The sequence below is a fragment of the Leptosomus discolor genome, chromosome 1, assembly GCF_034619465.1.
Source record: "Leptosomus discolor isolate bLepDis1 chromosome 1, bLepDis1.hap2, whole genome shotgun sequence".
Classification (NCBI taxonomy): domain Eukaryota; kingdom Metazoa; phylum Chordata; class Aves; order Leptosomiformes; family Leptosomidae; genus Leptosomus; species Leptosomus discolor.
This window is the reverse complement of record NC_141391.1, coordinates 26350689-26370468: the sequence shown is the minus strand read 5'-3', so window position 1 is coordinate 26370468 and position 19780 is coordinate 26350689. Positions and strand designations below refer to the sequence as shown.

Sequence of the window (19780 nt, the reverse complement as noted above, 5' to 3'; positions counted from 1 at the left end):
ATCAAAAATTGGATCAGCTTTTGCCTATTCTCATTTAAAGTGTTTAGACACACTGCTTACAGAAGAAATGAATACATAAAAAGGAAATTACAAGTGAAGTTCTGTCAATAATATATCGGACAGGGACTGAGGGGACCCAGCTCTCCAGTAAACCCTCCCAGTTCGGGTGAGGCAGTCAGGAAGCCTGTGGGGCTCTGCCTGTGTTTCCTCATCACCAGAAGGGCAGCGGATGTGGGAGAGACGCAGAGCGGCTGGAGGCAGGCCGGTGTCCAGAGGCAGGATAGCGGCATTCTTGTGGCGCTGTGCCAGAGGTAATAAATGCTCAGCAAGGCTCCTTCCTTCGGCAGAGATCTGTGGGACCGTGGCTATAATGCTCAGGAACCAAGCTGGTGAGCCTGCCTGCACTGGACTGCACCATATGGACTTTCTAGCCCAGGTCTCTGGTACCTTCAGGGACTCTGCTTTGTGCTCCACTGCACAAGGTAAACATGCCCTCAGACTTCCAACTGTTCAGCGGTAGCACTTCTGTATCACACTGGGATAATTCGATGACACATTTATTAACGTCTGTAAGACTGGATGCACGGAAGAAGACTACCATAGAAGCACAGAGGCAAAAGCCTAAAGGTTCAAAGCAAGTGAGTTTGACAGCTCCTGAATTCCGCCACTGCCCTACTGGGAAGAACACAGTGACTGTCAGACTGGTCAGCGTAACGGGTGCTACCTTTCGGTTTCACACTTACATTTGTCTTATGTCTGGCCTGAGGATAATCTCAAGCATAAAAGTCAGGACCAAGTAAAGATAAGAGCTGTAACACTGGAGTACAAAGTGATGCCTGGTGGAATTTAATTTGGGTTTCAAATTAAAGCTCACTGGAGTGAAATGTTTGAGGAAGGCTCTCCGCAGGCAGGTTCATAATCAGCATGTGTGCTACAGGCAGAAATCGTAATGGTAGACAACCTCCTGGAAATCTTTGTATATGGTGTAGAGAACTGCTGCTTTTTACATTTAAAATTACCACAAGAGTTAACACATAGAAAAGGGAAAGGTGAAAGGAATAACGCCATCGTGAATGTTTAATTAGTGACGATTCCCAGAAAAGCTCTTCTTTTGCCAATAACGAATGGATGTCTATGGCAGTTATTTCTCATTTTAAATACCTAATCTGATATTATATTTCAGCTCAAAGGACTAAACGAGAAAAGATGCTGTAATCTAATCATACCACAATCCAGGTGACATCTGTACTAGGAAGAATACTGTTGTTATTCTGCTGTCTAGTTGCTGTTGCTGAGAATGATGAAGTAGCGAAATTACATTTTCCCATTATTATTTCCAGACACTCTCTGGCAATGGTTTGTTGACTCTAATAAAGCTTCAGACAAAGCTGTCAGCAGAGGAAATGGCAGAAAGGGAGCAAGGAACAGCCTCCACAACAATACATGAATCTAAAGCCTCAGTGGTAGGTTGTGCATTTTCTGATAAAATCTAATGTGTATGTTTCAGAACCTATCATAAAGCTACAGCTGAATTCTAGAGGGATAAATGTATTCTATCAAGTCAGGGTGCTTAAGACATTGATAAACATAAACATATTATGAAAGATTAAAGAGTCAGAAGCCTTACCTGCTATAGTGTTGAGGAACATCAAGTATTCAAAGTTAGATATCTCCCGTCTCTGCCAGCGCTGAGTCATGTTGGAGGATTTATAAAGCTGTCGGGGAGTGGCCAGAGAGATTCTCCTAGGAAATACATTTAAAGAATGATTTTTTTAAGAGCCTCATTAAATGTTAAGATGCAGGGCAACGTGATTAGTGTGATTAATTTCAGATTCTCTCAGAGGCTTTTTTATTTCATTTAATGAAGTCAAGAAGACACTATTACCCTTATTTGAGAAATGACTAAAATTATGATCTGTATTTTATTTTATCAGTACCACAGCATTGTAATAATTCAGAATAATATATTTTGTGTTTTATTTTATTCTGAATCTGGTTAAAAGACTGGAAGTAAAAGAAACTGTAGACCTCCTGGTGCCTGGCTTGTCATGCAGGAATAAAAGAGGAATACCATTTCCCTGTTTCAAAAAGATACATTGAGATAAGTTCATTAAGGTGAGTGAGTGATAGATTAAGTGCCATGTATTTCCAGCACATGGGTTGAAGATATTTTTTCCACAATTTGTGCACCTCCTCCATGGTCAGTTACCCATGATCCCTCCCTATATCCCAGTAAACTTTCAGATTTCTATTTATAGCGTGGTTTCTGAAAGAAACAAGGTTTATTCAGTTATCTGATCACATGTCCATCTGACTGTCTCTCCATAATAACTTCTGAAATGCATTTAATTCAAATTTGGAAGAGGAGTAGAAGTTTCTAAGATACTCAGTTTCCACACATGTTTTCTAAAACTTACATGACTGGATAAGGGAGAAAGAACCAAACTACTGTGCCAAGGAAGAGAAAAGCAGAAAACTTCAGCTCTTCCATATTCAATTTTATATCACCACAATAACCAAATACTGTGCATCATGTTCTAAATTACCCATAGTATATACTGTCCCTGGTTGGTAAAATATAGGGGACTAGATTCAGTCTAGACCAATGCAGTAAAGAAATAGCCTCACTGCTCACAGTTCATTTCTAATGGAAATAGTTCTTGCTGAAAAAAAGATGAGGAAAGTCTTTCAAAGGAGAAAAAAATCATCTCCTCAGATACTTTGCTTTTTTAACAGAAACTTAAATCTTATAAATGGATCAAAATAGAGACGTTTATAACTGTATTTAAAAAAAAGAGGGTTCCTAATATGTAGACTCTTCATTAATTTAAAGAATATATCTAGTATTTATATAGCTTGTCAAGAGTAAATAGGTATACCTAACACTTCAGCTTTCAGTTGCACACTAAACACTAAGTGTACTATTTCTAGACTCTGAGTGTTGAGTATTTTCTTAAAATAAAGTAATATACAAGGTGTCAAATTGGGCAGCGATTACAAAAACGCAGACACATACACTAAGCCCTGTTTCCAGAGAAAGGATGAGTATTGGTATGTGATTGGAGTCTACAGTTATCACAACTATACATCTAAAATGTCAATATGTAGGTTGTCAATGTCTACTGTACTTAGGCTCATGAACTGGGCCTACAAAAATGACCATGCAAGTGTAGGTACACTTCCTTCTTTTTGTTTTTAATCTCTGTATTTACCCAAAATAGAACACATAAGATCTTGCCAGCTCGGCTAGCCTTATTTTACAGTAGATCCTAGGATGTCAACGGCAAATACACTTCACTAGTACACAGAAGACATTACAAAAAAATGTTAAGTTATTTCTATTATGCTTCTTCCAAACAATTTATCTAAAGAATTATCTGAATGTAATCATACTTTATATCACACTTTATAGGACAACAATTACTTTTACAGTGGAACTCTCAAAGATGTATTATTCCCAGTAAAATATGACTAATGCTACACACAAATTAATAAATACAGAAAATAAAAATACTAAAGAGATCATTAAATTTACAAAGCATTTCTGTCTCAGACTTTCTGTTCCTCCCATAACAAAACAACATTCATGCATCAGTACAGCTTAGTAGCTGCTTTTAGACTTTATCCACAATCTCCCAGGGAGTCTCAAAAATCTATAAACTGTCAAGTGCTGGTCTTTGCATTTGAATGCCTGATTTGAGTGAACTCTACTGAAAATCAAAATATACTAAAAAAGCTCCTTATTTTTATCTAAGGTGTTTGAAAGATTCACAGTTATTTCAGCAGAGACCGGAAAAAATTATGCACAATAAATTGGTTCCACACCTGCTTGTTTCACTTAACACAAGAAGACCCACTGTTTTGCATTTTGCTAAATCCACTCAACTTTGATCAAACCATTTCTCTCCTTATGCCATCACCAATATGAAGACGCACAAATGAATGTGCTTCCTTTGCTTCTAGAGAACTGTGAAATACCTACTCAAAATGAAAACTGCAGAAGACTCTCTGATGTACAAGGGGATGATCCAGTTTTTCAAGTTTTACATGCCTTAAATATGTTCAGAAAACACTTCATGACACTTTGTTCAGGGACGGGATGTTGTATATCCTCTATGTGCAGAATGACCCATCCCCTTTCACAATCACTTTTAATTTATTTAGCTACAATCTAATCTTATACAAAGAATCTTTAAGTATCTTGTCAAAAACATAGCATCTGTGTGATGTTTTGTGTTGTGATGCTCCTGTTCAGAAAAAGAAGAGGCTTGGGAAAGTGACTGGCTTCTGACAAGAAACTCATCAACATTCACTTTTAATCAAAGCTCTACAAGGGGTTTTACGCTTTGATGACATCGAATCTTAGTTTTCCTACCTTCCCAAAAATCCAGCCTCTGCAACCAGCTATACTAGGATCTGGAAATCCATCATCAAGGCACTAGCGTGGAATAAGTGGCAGAGCTGAGCTGACATTGAATACAGTTACTGCACCAGCCAAAATACGTTTTCTTTCAGCAAAAACTTCATCATTTGGATTTCTTAGCTTTAATAACTGGAGCCATTGTTTTACCTAATGCTTTAATAGCCCACCAGAATTTCAGTGGAAGGTGCTAGCACATGTTTAGTATTGAAGTATGATACTGTATCTTTTACCAATTCTTTGATCTCCGTATGCTTACAAAACCATCAGACAGCTCACAGCTGGTTTCTAAGCTGTGAGTTACCCTCAATAAAAATGCACCAGTAAATTACACCTGAGATGTTAGAACCCTAAAAACTGGTCTGCCACTAGTGTTGTAAAAAAGTGGATATTACTCTACCTGTGTAGAATCATACAGAGCTGTAGAAATAAGTTAAATAAAAGGCACAGTACTGCCTGCCCAGTTGTATCATGTGGCAATGTCATAGGGAAACTACAATCAATGCAACATGTTTCAGGAACAGTGAAAATTAATTTATCAAAGACAGATGAATTTGGTTACCATGTCAGACCGAACTCTTCAACATTTGACTAATTTTAAGGACGTAACTACTTCTTTGTAACATTAAGCACAGGCTTAAACAATTTTTTGAATCAAAGCATTAGACAGGCTGTTGGGAAAGGTAGCAAAGAGGCAAACCGGAGGCTTGCTCAGAACAGCAGGTCTGTAACAGTCTTGGGAAGAGATACCAGTTTGCCTGCTTCTAATCTCTTGTGCCATTAGAAGATCATAAACATTGCTTTTTCCTTCTATTTCCTTCCATCTCTGTTAATCGCAGGACTTCTCCATGAAAACAGAAATGCACTTAAAGTCCATGTACTGCATTAAGTACTTTACTCCTTCAGAATGCTTTCATCATGAACACAATTCTTCATGATACAGTAACTAACTTTAGATGAAATATTTAACAGAGTAGTATCAGAGAGGAAATATTACTTAAAAAAATAAAACTAAAGAACTTAAGCAAAACAATGAGAAAGATCTGCTTTTGTCAAAATATTTTAAAGTACAGATTAATCTTGAAAAATGGTCATAAAAAAGGATAACATTTTACAGTGTAGCAGCTCCTTTTGGTTACTCAGCATAATTTCTCCTTATGTTAGTCATGCAAATAAGCATAATTTTAAAAATTAGCATTCCAGAGCCAACATATTCATAGGAAGGGAAAGTATATTCTAACATCAACAATCAGACATAATTTCCCTAGTTACTTCACTGCAATCCTACGAAAGACAATAAGGGTATGCAGACAGAAAAAAAGGAAAAACCATGATTACAGGGTCTTTATTGTGCATAAATCATGCCATGATTACACAAAAAAAAAGAAAGAAAAACAACTTCACTACCATATGCCAGATTTATTCTGAAGGCTAGCAAGCCCATTTTCGTTTCAAATTGAACTTTAATCAAAAAGGTATGGAAATAACTGCATATAATTTTGAAGCTGAAACTTTTCTAAATAATTATACATCAACAAACTTTTTCAGACAATTATTCACTGAATAATGCACAAAGGACATGAATTTCAAAAGTAAAAAATGTCACTGTAGATATGAAATTCTGATTGAGAAATTTGCATTTTGTTTGTTCTAGAACGTGGCCATTTTTATTTCAGAAAAGAATACAATTAATTTCCATTTAGAGACAGCAATTCCTTTAATTTGAGTATTTGGAAGAGCAATGCAAATATTAACAAGATGCACCTTCTAAAGAAATGCCCCAACTTCCCCTTGATCTCAGTGAAAACTTGAGAAATTTGGCAGTTTGCCTAAGAACTTCAGCACATTCAGGAGATCAAGCCTTAGGCATCATGAGACTCTGGAGCTCATGACAGGGAATGATGTTCAGCTGGGAATGAAATAGTTCTCCTATCCTACAAATGCTTTGACACTTCAGAGTATTTCCACATTCTGCACTGGGATAAAACAAGGAAAATATGAAGTTTTAGTTTGTAGAAAATGACTTAAAGAAAGAGAAAGGCACACCCCAGACCTTACACTCATGATTAAGTCATTGGCTTTTGGCCAAGTCAAGCAAATGGGGATCTGGACCCAAAGCACCATATTTTGTGAATTTCCTGCTGTTTCCTCACTCCATTATATTTATTTATCCTTCTTTTATTTTTACCAGAAATTAATCCTGAACCTAAACATTTTTCACCAATTTTCTGCTCATACTCCCTCAAAAAGAATTTTAAGTCTGAACAGACATTTCTAAAGGAAAAAAAAAAAAATTGGAGGCAGGAAATTTCCCCCCCACAACTCACTGAAGTACACATGAAGACCATCTTAACCATCGTTGAAATATCAACAGTTTTATAGTATAGGAACTGACAATTCCAGCCTTATTTCTGACCACAGGCTGATTTGATACCGATGTTAATGAGATAATAAAATCTGTACTTGTCCATAGTATGTGAAAGACCTCTAAAACTGAACCTTAGTTGCGTCTTTTCCAAAATATATATCCTCCTTAATTTTGGAAACAGAAGAAGAATAATACATTCTACTAATGAATGGAAGAGATATGGAAATTGCAAAACAGCCACTATACTGACGAGCAACAAAGTAAACCCCACTCGTTCATATAACAGGCAAGTGAGAAGATAGATATAAAAAACTAATTTCCATTCAGCAAACAAAAAACCTGGTCAACTTTAGTTCCATTTCCTGTATAACAATCACAGCAAGGATGAATGTTGGTCTATACATTTATAAAATCTGAGTGAAAACCAGCCTTTGAAGTGATAAGGTATAAGGTTTTTTTCTGGTCCTTCACTGAAAGGTATTTACTTCGTGTAATGATTTAAAAAAATGTAATTTACAATACTTTTTCTTCTGTTCCGTAATAACAGACTATATAGTAAGCAAAGGGTATTGTTTCTCAAACTAACCTTAAGAAAGAAAAAATCTAGAGTTTCATGACAGGAATAATGTTTTAGTATTAACATGTTTAAAAATATTGTTTGTATAATAACATAAACACAGAATACACAAACTATTTTAATTAAGTTACCTGGCTTGTGGCAAACCATAGCTGGTTCCTACTCCAACACGTGGTAAGCTGTACACAACTTTTTTCACTGTTGCTTGATCAGGAAAATTAAACATAACAGAAGCTAAATGAAGAAGAGAAAACAGGGACTAGTAAACCATCTGCAGAAGTCTATTTCTCAATCTGCATATATTTTTAAAACGCTCTTTGGTTTTCATTTGGGAAGAAAAGTCAGTTTCACTTTTATTCTCCTGGGGATCCAAGTTAGACAGAAACTCCTGGCATACTTCATACCTATGTATCATTAGCTGGTTAACGTTTTGGCACTAACTCTTCCATTTTGCAGAAGACCTGAGTGAGGAATACCCCAGAGGAATCGCAGCTTACCGTTAACACATATAACCTCTTATCAGACTGGGAAGATGCTCAATGGTTGGCAGGGCATTTGATCTTCTAACTGGTGCATTAAAACACACAGGACCAGAAATTGCATTCCCTCTCTAGCTGAAATCAAAATTTACATCAGAGCTCCTCAGGGTAAAAGACTACTACTGACATACCTCACCAGCCACTCTACTCTGATTCAAAGTAGCACATACAGAAAACTGAGTGGATCCATTTATTGATCTGGTCCTTTTTACTTTAACTCTGTTTATAATTAGAAAAGGAAATATCCTTTTAGATATTTCACTAAAATATTTACAGAAAATGGAGGAAAGGGGTGACATAATAGAAAAAGAAAACTTCCTATCAAATATCTGAAGAATTTATGAATTCAAATGATCTTTTTTTATACACAAATGTCACTGCTGCATAGAAAGCAGTGAGATTGATTTACATGATTGATTTTAATACAAAATGCAATGAACACATACAAGAGTAAACATTATTGAACACAGACATAAGCACTTTATCACAGGAACTACAGAGTTTATATACTAAGATTAATAAATAACATGCAAAATAACTACTAGTACATTTTTATGCAACAAAATAAAAAGAGACATACTTCTGTTTGCCATAAACACTTCCAAAGCTGTGTTCTGGAGAAGATAACGTCTTGAAAAAACAGCCCGAATCTCACTGAACATCCATTTTCCATGAAGGCCTTCTGTATAGGCGAGGACCTTTAAAGAAAGCCAAGGTGACAGTTACTAGCAGAAGGTTTTCATTAAAATATTGCATAAGAATATATTAAATTTTACCCATCAATGAAGTACAAAGTTAATCATATCTCTTTAACACTTAAAAAACATGAGTTAAAAGACAAACTTAAATGTTTTTTAAAAATGCAATGAAGTATAGCTGTTAGAAGAATATCAGCAAGTACCGAAATCTGATACTCCAAAGATTTATTTCTCATGAGTCACATCAACTTATTTTCCTCAAAAAAAAACAAACTCCAGAAGCAAGCACAGGGTAATGGACACAGCTGCAATTATGCTTAGCTCTATTTAATTCCAACAGTGTGCATGACACAGTTGTCAGTTATGTACCGGGTAATGAATTTACTTCTGAGGCTATCTTGTGCAAACTACAATCAAAATAATACATTCACATCCATTCCAGAGTCATAAATGAGAACCCCCTCCATTCCATTAATACAGAAATTAGATAAAACAGTATGTTAATACAATGTTTTTTCTAAAGTTAAGTACATCTAATATCCCAAAGCGTGAATAAAATTTAACAATTTGTATTTTTGCATTTTAAAATTAATGTGAAAATATTTTAAAATAAAATAGTAAAAAATTGGCATTGCTTTTTCAATTTGTCAGTTTCTCATTTGAAGGTATTGGTATTAATACCTAAAGAACTTTTTTCACTCTTCTTTCACTGTTCTGGATGTTCATGAAAACAGACAAAAAAGACACAATTTAATTAGGTATCAACTTTATTAACTTATCTCATCTTTGATTTATCAACCCAGCAGCATCACTCATTGTAGAACAACCCTTTTCCAATCCTTTTCGTCTGCTGAAAGGCTGCCTTCAGCTCTCCACCTCTGCTCGGGTGGGCTCTGCTTACAGTTGAGACCCTGACACTTCATCCTACAAGAAGTCAGTCGCTTCGGATGGGAACCATCCCCTCACTACACCCAACTGCATTTCCCAGGCTCTGTAGACTGTGCCTTCCCCTAGGCTGCAGTTACTAAGACAGCTGCAGCCTCAGTGAACCTAAGAAACTCAGTGAACGTCTTCACTAAAGGGAAATGCAAAAAGGTTTCAGACTGGAGAGACTGAACTTCTCTGTTCTCCATTAGGTACATAGAAACTGTTGGTATACCAGCTTGCAGTGCTTTACTCACTCAGTCAAGGTCTTTGCTTTCTGTAATCATGACCTCCCCCAACTTCTGAATAGGGAAATGTTAGGGAGACCACATATGTTGCTGCTGTCAACGATCCTTCATGCTAGAGGTAACGGAAATTGTATTCCTTCAGTTTTTTCACGGATGTAGCTTCAAGTTAATAACATGTCTTCATATATGAAAAAGCTAATTTAAGTTTGTACACTTGGTGTTAAAAGAGCTTCATGGATTTTTGTCAATTCGTTCTCCATAACTTTTTTCTCATAATCGTGAGTCTACTTCAGAGATGATGGTAACAACAGCAACAATGCAACTGTGAAGAGCGTTCAAATGCTAGTTCTCTCCTTGATGGAAACTGGACAGAGGAACACACTGAGCTCACTGTACTGTCTACAAGAGAAGAAGTTACAGACAAAACTTAGAGCAATACTGTGGCTGAGGGCACTGTTTTCATTCACCTCAGCTCTCCCCACTAACTAAACACAGCCTTGATAAAGGGAAGGGGCTTGATTCCTTTGGAGGTCCTCCAGCCACACACACGAGACTGTATGCTCCCTGCATTCAGCCACAGGCCAGCTGTAGAATTACTACCTCATATGTTAAATTCTTGAAATGGTTAAAAATCTGGACCTTATTCTTACTTTGAACTCTGTTGACTTCAGCTTCTAGCCACTAGATCTTGTGACAGCTTTGCCTGTGAGATTAGAGAATCTTCTAGTATCCGGTAACTTTTCCTTGTGTCAGTAATTACAGACTGTGATCCAGTTACTGCTTGGCTTTCTCTTTGATGAGCTAAATAAACCAAATTTTCCTTCAGTCTTTCACTGAGATCAGATGCTAGGATACAGCTGGTATCGTGTATGTGAAATTCAGATGGTTAAGAACAACGACGGCGAAGATTTCAACACCCTCCTTCTTTGAATGTCTTCTGCTGCTATCTGATACATATTTTTTGTAAATACACAGGTTCTTAAGATACAGAGAGGAAACAGGGAGGAAAACATGCAAGTTTACAAAGCTAGAAGATGAGAACAGTCTCCCAGAGAGAGGAGTTTGAAATGTATATAACTGTAACCAGATCTATAGCAGCCAGCAGATTAGCCAAAAAATTAGTTCCTTGACAAAACACCATGCTTCAGAAATTCACTTTTTGTTTCAAAAATGTTTCTTGTTGTCCTCTTTTTTTCTAAAGAAAAATGTTTAATACTGACTATATCCTATATATTAACCTTTTAGATGATTCATAGTAATACATTTACGATGTCTTGACATATACCACAGCTTAGTTATTACAGATCAACACTATAAGCACATTGTATACGGACCATACACTGGTTGCTTCTTTCTTCCTCCTCTTCCTACTCAAGTAGAAAGCAATTTTTTCATGGAGGCACATTCGCCCCACTATGAAATGAATGACTTAAATAGCAGTCCAGTAAAGCAGTAGAAAGGACAGAAAATCAGAGGAAAGGAAAGAGTCTATAATTCAATTACTGCCCCCAATTACACTCTTCTTAACTGTCTATTAGTCCTACAAATATCAGATTATCATGTTGATATCAAATCATCTCAATTATTTCAGTATTTCTGCTGTATTGTTTTCCTGACCAAGAAACACTACCCATTTTTGTCATCCGCCATAACATTCTTCCAACACTGTTTCCAAGTGATGCATGAAACCTTCTGTTATTAGGAAGAAATTACTGACATTGTTGCAGGATTTTTTTCTTGTTGTTATAAGAGTCAAAACAAAGTAATTTAATTCTTCTGAATTTGAATCTTTTAGACGGTTTATACATATTTTTTTCTTCCATGATGAGCTTTAGCATTTCACTTTCTCATATCACACGAATGAAAACTTGGCTGTTTTACATTTTTTACAAACTGCATGTATTGTATATATCATTTTTCATAAAAACATGGAAATAACCACCAAAAGACACTGAAATTATGTTACCTAGTTATCTGAAGTATAACCAAAAATTACCATGTGTTCCATCCAATACTTTGTTGTTGTCTATATTTAAAGTCAGTGCTCACTATTTTGATAGCTTTTTGAGTTTTCCTCCTAAATACATTCATGAAGACTTTTTGTTCTAGGCAGTCTTAATAATTGAAACTTCATGACTAAGCATGGAATTCCATAGTGCCTTAAATAAACTGTTTTAAATAAAACAAAAAACAACCAGACAACCAACAACGTCTACATTTGAACGGAGCACACTTTTAATTTTTAATATCAGCTGCAATTGTTTGGTTTAAAGCTCATTTCTCCTTGTAAAACCCTTTCATTTACTCAGAAATATGGGTATGTTTTAAAGATAGTAATGGGTCCACTGGCCAGACAACAGACCAAGAATAAAAATGTGCTAGGATGCACTGCAGTAAGATGAAGCTGTCACCCTAACGAGAGAATGAGAAGTCTCTAAATCTCAGGATTCTGTAATATGTAAAAACACCTGTTGGTGACACTTACTTAGATTAGATTAGGAAAGCACCTTGGGATGTTCAGATGGAGAGCTCTACAGAAGAGAAGTTGAACCATTATTGAAGCGCTTTCCTACTTGGCTCAGATATGAAGGCTCCATTATTTTAATTTTATTTCTGATGTAATCAAGATCTTTCCTCTTTTTCAATTAAGAATCAAGACATTTTTAATTATAATCCTACTTCAGCAATTATTCAATTATTGTTAATGAATTAATTAACAGTGGGAATTTTGAAACATGGCATTAACCAGAAGACCAGAAATACTAGTTTCCATTCTGCTAGAATCCCTGATAAATTATCTCCACAGGATACTTCCACTTTATTATTGAGGCTTGTTTTTGCTGCTTTATGCTGTTTCCTGGTATCTCATAGCACCAGACACAGCACGGAAAAGGATATGCTGATATTCTGGCCCTATTCTTTTGATTATTGTTTCTGGAATTGAAATAATCACAAAATCAGGTGCTATAAAGACATTGAGGAAAGCAGCCTGTACAAGTCCCTTCTAAGTCACTAACTTTATGGTAAGAACAGTCACTTCTCCAGCCTGTTGCAAAGAATTGTTGCTTATTGATCAATTTTTCCTTTTTTATTTTTTTTAAAATAGCCCTTTGGGGTGATTCATTAATACCTATGTATGTGAATCTAAACTACTGTTTTCTATAGTAATTAATCATTTGTCTTTTGGAACTAGATTTCTGGTTCAGGGTATTTTAATTCTAACCTGATTCCTCAATGAAAGTATCAATTGATACCTGTAACATTTGTCAAGCTTTGTTTACATCTAATGCAAAATGCATATATCCATTAACACGTAATATAAGTCTTTGTGCTTTGTTTGTGTTTTTTTGGGGTTTATGTTTTGAGGTTTTTTTAATTATTATTTTCAAAGCACTTATTCCCTGATTTCCTTCATTTTTCTTTACCTTTTGTACTAATAATGTCAAACAACAAAACCAGCAAGGGACAGTCTTGTATTTATGCATAGTAGAACTGGTTTATTTTTTGCTGCATTTCCATAGATATATTCCAAAGTTCCTGTAGATTTTTTTTTCAAAGCCTGAAAATGATACTCAAGAGTCATGCTTTCTGAATACAACAGCCATTTCCTGAAATTAAATGCTTTTTTTTTTTCCTTTCTCAATGACCAGAAACACTTCCAAGAATACTGTAATTTGGCTACTGAATATACTTTTTAATTTTATAAAGACGGTTTTACCCAGTGTTTAAGTGTAGCTATCACTATCTTTAACCTGGACACCCCTGTTTTAGTTAGAACATTAAAGAAAAGAGCTCTGGCACATCTAGTTTAGACATCAAAATCCCATTTATCTGTTAAGATGGTTCTGTTACCCAGCAACACGACGTATTGTCTTTGTCACGTGGTATTTATTTCATTTTCTTTTTCCTCTAGAGATGCAAGAAACTTCTATGAATTTATCCTTTTTCCTCCTTCTAAGTTTACCCCTTCTACTTCTTCAACTTTAATCTTTTAAATTCCACAAAGTATTTGCTCTGCATTTGAACAGATTTGTCTTGACTGAGTAAGGTTTATTGGGATGCTATTGTGTCCTGGTAGTCCAACCCAAAGCAATCCTTCATCTTTTTATTTGATTCAAAGTTTTGGAGTCACATGCTTAAAAGCACTGTATTGTATATTCACAATGTGCCCCTCCAGCAGTCCAATAACCCTAATATTTTTTTCAGTCTCTCTATTTTCCAGCGTTTTAAGTGTTCTGAACTATGTGTTAGTGCTGCAATTTTCACCAAACTCAGCATATCTTTAACACTAGCAATTACAGCTACAACTATTTTATTTATGTGCTAGCTATATAATGTACCTTTTTCGTCTTTTTTTTTAACTAAGCTTGCAAATTTGTGTTTCTTCAAGTAGAAAATAAGCCCTTGTCATCCCCATATAGAGTGGCCTTTTAGTTTGAACAGGATTTTTGTTTGTATTTCATTCTTCATTCACCATCACCAACTTTTGGAAGACAGATTACCTGCAAGAGCCAACTATGAGTCTATCATCTCATGTGTCCCAACCTTGAAAAAAAGACAGGAATATTCTATGAAGAAGAAATCTTGGTTCATTTCAGTTACACTGCAGTCCCTACACTTACATTGTTAAAATGAACAAAAGTAAAATAGCCTTGGTGTTCCGGGTTTCCAGGTCAGGAGCTTGCATATAGTTTCTCATGATGGACTTCTCTGTGACTGCAGTTGTCAGGAAGAGAAGAGAAAGTCTCTGAAGCTCCCATGTCCATCCTTGTCAAATGAGTATTTAAGATTCCCTAAGGCTGAGAAAGTGTTTTTTTACAACGAAATTCTGTTGTAAACTTAAAAAAAAAGATATATTTTTGTTAGTCTGACACTACCCTCCTGAAAAATAATCAAACACAGTTGTGATTGGCATAAACTATCCAAAAGGTTTTGCTTGGGTCTTTTGCCTCCCTATTGTCTGGTGGAAACTGGATCTCCTGCTTTCTGTATAAAGTGAGCTAAAAGGACCATAATGAAAAAGCTAAAATCTAAATTTGGAGTCACCTCATCTTTTTCATATATGAATAGGTAGGAAAGAGAAAAAAAAACACAAACAAACAAAAACCAAACAAACAAAAACAAGGAAGGGAAGAAAATACAAATTATCATTGTGGGAAAAGCTACTAACCTTTACAGTTATATTTGAAAGAGCAAGCAATAGTATGCCTCAGTCACAAGGCAGTAGTTTTCATATTAACCAACTCCTAACAGCCATAACCATTCCATAAAATTCATGGAACTTATCTGGTACATTCCCTACATCAGTGTCTTACAGGATGCTGCCAAATTTGCAACCTCAGCACTTAAAAGAAGATACCTGCCAGTAAAACATGGAGTACTTCACAAAAACAAATTACAGTGAATAGATATTTCATCAGAGAGCTGTCTAGAAGTGTGCTTATGCACCTGACCCAGGCACACAATTGCTATTCATAAAATAGTTCAGCGTTGCTGTATGCTTTTAGAGACTAGAAATATGAAAACTTTACCAAAAATCATTCTTTCCTGTTAGGGATTTGGATTTCCCTTTTTCAAGTCTTTGCTAGCATTGCCATTTGCTTCATGGAAAATGTGGAATTCTGAATGCAGACTGTCGTAGGTTAAAAAAAATGGCTCCCGTGCACACACAGTAAACTTTCTTCTCCAGAACCACTTAACAACACAGAACTCACTACAAGTACATGGCAGACTGCATGATTGCTTCATGTATTCTAAATACAGATTGAAATGACAGTCATGGCATGGAAACAGACTCTCATTAGAGTTTATGAAATACCATATTGAGTAAGCACTATATAATTTCAAAATGTTTGATAAAGTACTGAATATGATAAACTTTCAGATTTAGCAGGAAAAATATGCATACACTGTAACAAGGGATATATCATGTCAAGATACGTAAATGTATAAAGAAAACTATTTATTAAGATATTTCAAAATTAAGTAAATTCAAATAATGAAACACCTTGTATTTTGCTTTTCTGGAATGGGAAACTGAGAATGTAAATAGACAGGAAGGACAATTCAAATTAATTTAACACCCCAGCATTTCATTGACTTCTTACTATTTTCTTTTTTTCTATACATTTAAGCCACTTCGAGAACATCCTCTCTTCTTCAATTCCCATAGTCACATAAGAGTAAATACTTCTAAAATCTCACCAAAATACCATGTTATCATTTTTACTTTGCACACTTTGGTCTATTAAAACATTCTCAACTTGTCTTTACATTAAGGTCTCCTTCCTCCTTCCTTATAACGTGCTTCTGTGTAAAATGTTTCTCTATTTGTAAGTCTTAAAAGCTTTCCTCCAAGTAGCTCTTGTGATACTATACTCTGCATGATGAGTTGAGTATTATGTACCATTATAATTTCTCCATTCACATCAGTTTTAAAAATCTTTTTTAGAACTTTTTTTAAAAAATAAATATTGGCACTCCTGCTTCATTTTTTTCCTCCTCTTCAGGGATCTAAAAAATGCAGATATTATTTTTGTGGTTTTGGGCTTTACTTCCTTGCCAAATTTTCTCAGCTAATACTTCTACTTCCAATGTTTTTTTAAGCTTTCAAGAGGCCCCTTTTCTTGAAACAGAACATGAGGTTCTGTTCACCCCAACCTTTACTAAATTTGATTTCTCTGCTCAGCATACCCCTTCAGTATCAATTAAAACAATGCCCACTCCGCTGACAGTAACTGATGCTCTTATTCCCACATTCATTTTCAGTCATCTGAAAAATTATTTTAAGTTGGACCATTTTCAGTCCATTTTCCTCTTTTCATTGGTAAAATGGTTTTTCATGTTATAATTTTGTGTTTGAGGAAAGTAATGGAAAGGATATGGGGATTTCTTGAGAAGTAGCAACAGTAAGGTTATTAGAGTAAAAAAACCCCCTGCTCCTAGATATGGAGACACTGGGGCTAAACATTAACATCCAGATCAAAATAATCCAAAGAGATTATTTTATATATTCTAAATGCATTATTTTGAACTCTGCTTTTGTGAAAAAACAATGCATAGTTTTAAATACAAGGATAAGTGCTACTGACATGGTAAAATATTACCTTTGCAATACCAGGATTCCAAATAATAATTATTTTTATCATTCATTTTATGGGTGTTACATATCTGTGTGCCTTTGCATGGTTTCTTGTTATGCAACGTGCAAACAGACTGTCAATTTAGGGAGGTCCCAAAATGCCAGCAATAGACTGAAATTCTTGGGAAGAATAGTATCAGGAAGAGATAGCAGATTTAGACATTACCACCTTAGAAAAGGTATGCAGAGGCCTTTTTTAAGCCCTTCTTCGAAACTAAATTACAACAATTACTGTTTTAAGCAGAAGTTTCAGCTGATTTAAGGACTCTAAAAGCAGGAATAAAGCTGATGGTGCTGGCTGAGGCAAAGCATACATGGATAAACAGAAGACAAATATAATCTAGTGCCATAGAAAGCCATATTAAAGCACAGCCCCACTCCAAATAGAGAGGATGAGGAAACAAATATCGGGGCAAAATCCAAAATAAAGAAGTTCAACTAGTTCTAATTAGCAACAGGATTGAAGCAGATTGTACCTGTTGCCTCACAAGGTTTAAGATGATTTTGTGTTGACTTTGGCAACAAGAGGATGTCAGACTCAAATCTAGTGAGAAATCTTAACAGAACTGCTGTTTCCGTTCTCGCTCTACGTCTCATACTTAGAGATTAACGCAAACAGGTGAGTGGTGATCTCCGTGCTTACACTCAAACTGCTCCGAGCAATTCTGCCTCAGCACCACATTCAGTGCAATTCAGTATCTTTCTTTTTACAATTAGAACTGTGCAAATTACATTTTCAGTTGAGTAAACAAGCCAAAAAAGACATAAAAACTGTATGATCTGAGCAAAAACATTGAAATTTTTTTTCAGGATTGAAAATGGAGAACTTGTTTTTCTGTCAACTGGTTCATTCTGGGCCTCCTTAGCAAAAGTAGAGCAATAAAAAGAAAGGACTTACAATATTAACAAATCCAGGGAGAAGGCAGTGTTGATAAATGCTTGTAACCTGAAACCAAAGCTGGACATTTATTCATTAAATAGTTACTTGACAGAAAAATGCAGTTTTATTACACTTGAAATATTGGTGGATTTGACTGTAAGAGTTTTTAGCTGAGGAAAGTTGCAGGACTAGATTCAAACACCAGCATGAAAACGAATAAGATCTCTGTCGCCTAAAGCAAGAAGCTGGGATAGGCACTCAGATCTAGTTCCCTTCTACCTCAAAGGTATGTAAACCCAAATCACACCCTTCCCCAACATTATTGTTTGCTCCACCTCACTGCTGTGCTCTCAATGAGCAGCTCACAGCTGGATGAATGCTCCTCACTGGTCCATGATGGACAGACAGTGCATGAGTGAGCTCCATCAGCTGCCTCAGCTGTGTGCCGCCCCGAGGAAAGGCAGTGGCAAGCAGCTCCTGGCAAGCTCCTACACACATATGACTGATCAAGCAATATAAAGAGAAGCTCCTGACTCCTGCCATGTTTCTGCAGGGATTGCAAAGCAAGCACTCCTCAATGATCCTCATTTGCCAACATACAAGGCAACCTGCTTCCTTCAAACACACTAAAGAAGTGAAACAAGACACCCCAGTTTCCAGGTGAATGTGTTCACCATCCAGTTATTGGAAAGGACTAGAAGAAACTCACATTGTCCTATGTTTTAAAATTGTGCTTACTTCATCCTCATGTATATTAGTTTTTCCCTTGCATTAAGGATATGTCACTCAAGTTTTAGGACTCGGCAAAAGCAAACAACATAGGAATAGTTTGAAGAACAAAGAACGTATGGTATTCACAAGTACGTGATGTGTTCTTTCCCAAGAATACAGCCATCATAACATCCTCTGGGTCTTTTTTTTTTTTTTTTCTTTTTTTAGAACATGCACACCGATATATTTATTCAAAACTGCAACACAACAAAAAATATCTAAAGACTCAAATGTACCATGATGCAAATCCTTAACATTATAATAACTGAAGACACTATAATCGGTCTTAAGAAAAGTGTAAATACTGAGTTTTGTTAAACATTATCCATTCCCTATCAAGTGACAGGTAGAAAGACAGGTTTATGTCCCTGTTTTTATAGATGTGCACTCAATGTCATACAGAAGATACGTGCAAGTGTCTTGGATTTTAACACTTCTACATTTGATTTATTCGGTGCAGAACACATATGATCTACGATCTGTAAAAGTAATTAGAAGACAACATTTTTTCTACTATGCAGCTTAATTTTTTCAAGTTTTTGTTCCTAATACCTCCTCCTATATAAGATTGGTCATAAACCAGTAATATTTTGTTGTTAACTTCATATACAAAAGCTGCTTCATTAACTTCAAAATTTAGGAATATAATTGGAGTAAGTCCTACTGTGGAAATTTTAGCAATACATTTAAAAATTATTTTTTATCAGGAAAAAGAAATACACAGATTTATAAAGTGCTAAATATCATACATGTACAACATCTTCACCATTCCCAAACTTTCCATATTACAGTTTGTATAAGCAAGTACAAACTTAAAACTCTACAGCTGCCACAAGCTCAGCTGTGCCTAGAAGTGTTGGGTCTGGAGCACTAGTGACTCCTGGAACTCAGTTTGCTTGGTGTTGGAATTTAGAGCAGATTCAGGGCTACTTCGCATCACGTCAACTTCTAATGTCTCTGAAGAACATATACACTGCCTGTGAATTCTGGTAAACATATATTAAAATATCTTCATCTTCCTAATATATTGCCACACCAACCGATTCTTTATGAACCCACTTAAGATGAGCTTAAAATGAGTTTCTCTTGCACTGATGGAGAAGACAAGAAATTATAGCACTTGGAAAAACCTAAGCCACAGCTCCAATAGCAACCACATTTCTACTATACTTTTTATTATTATATATGGAACATTATTTCACATTACTAAATCT

General features: G+C 35.7%; 1 protein-coding gene across 6 annotated transcripts in view; it reads right to left on the bottom strand.

Annotated features, from left to right (window-relative positions):
- Nucleotides 1-19780, bottom strand: part of NBEA (neurobeachin) — a 510952-nt gene that overhangs the window by 96058 nt on the left and 395114 nt on the right. For all 6 annotated transcript variants that reach the window (XM_086481881.1, XM_086481883.1, XM_086481885.1 and 3 more), the window contains 3 exons: nucleotides 8485-8602; nucleotides 7497-7599; nucleotides 1628-1743 (listed from right to left, as the gene is read on the bottom strand). In XM_086481881.1, the coding sequence (XP_086338007.1) occupies nucleotides 1628-1743; nucleotides 7497-7599; nucleotides 8485-8602 (337 nt within the window). The remainder of the gene's footprint in view (nucleotides 1-1627; nucleotides 1744-7496; nucleotides 7600-8484; nucleotides 8603-19780) is intronic.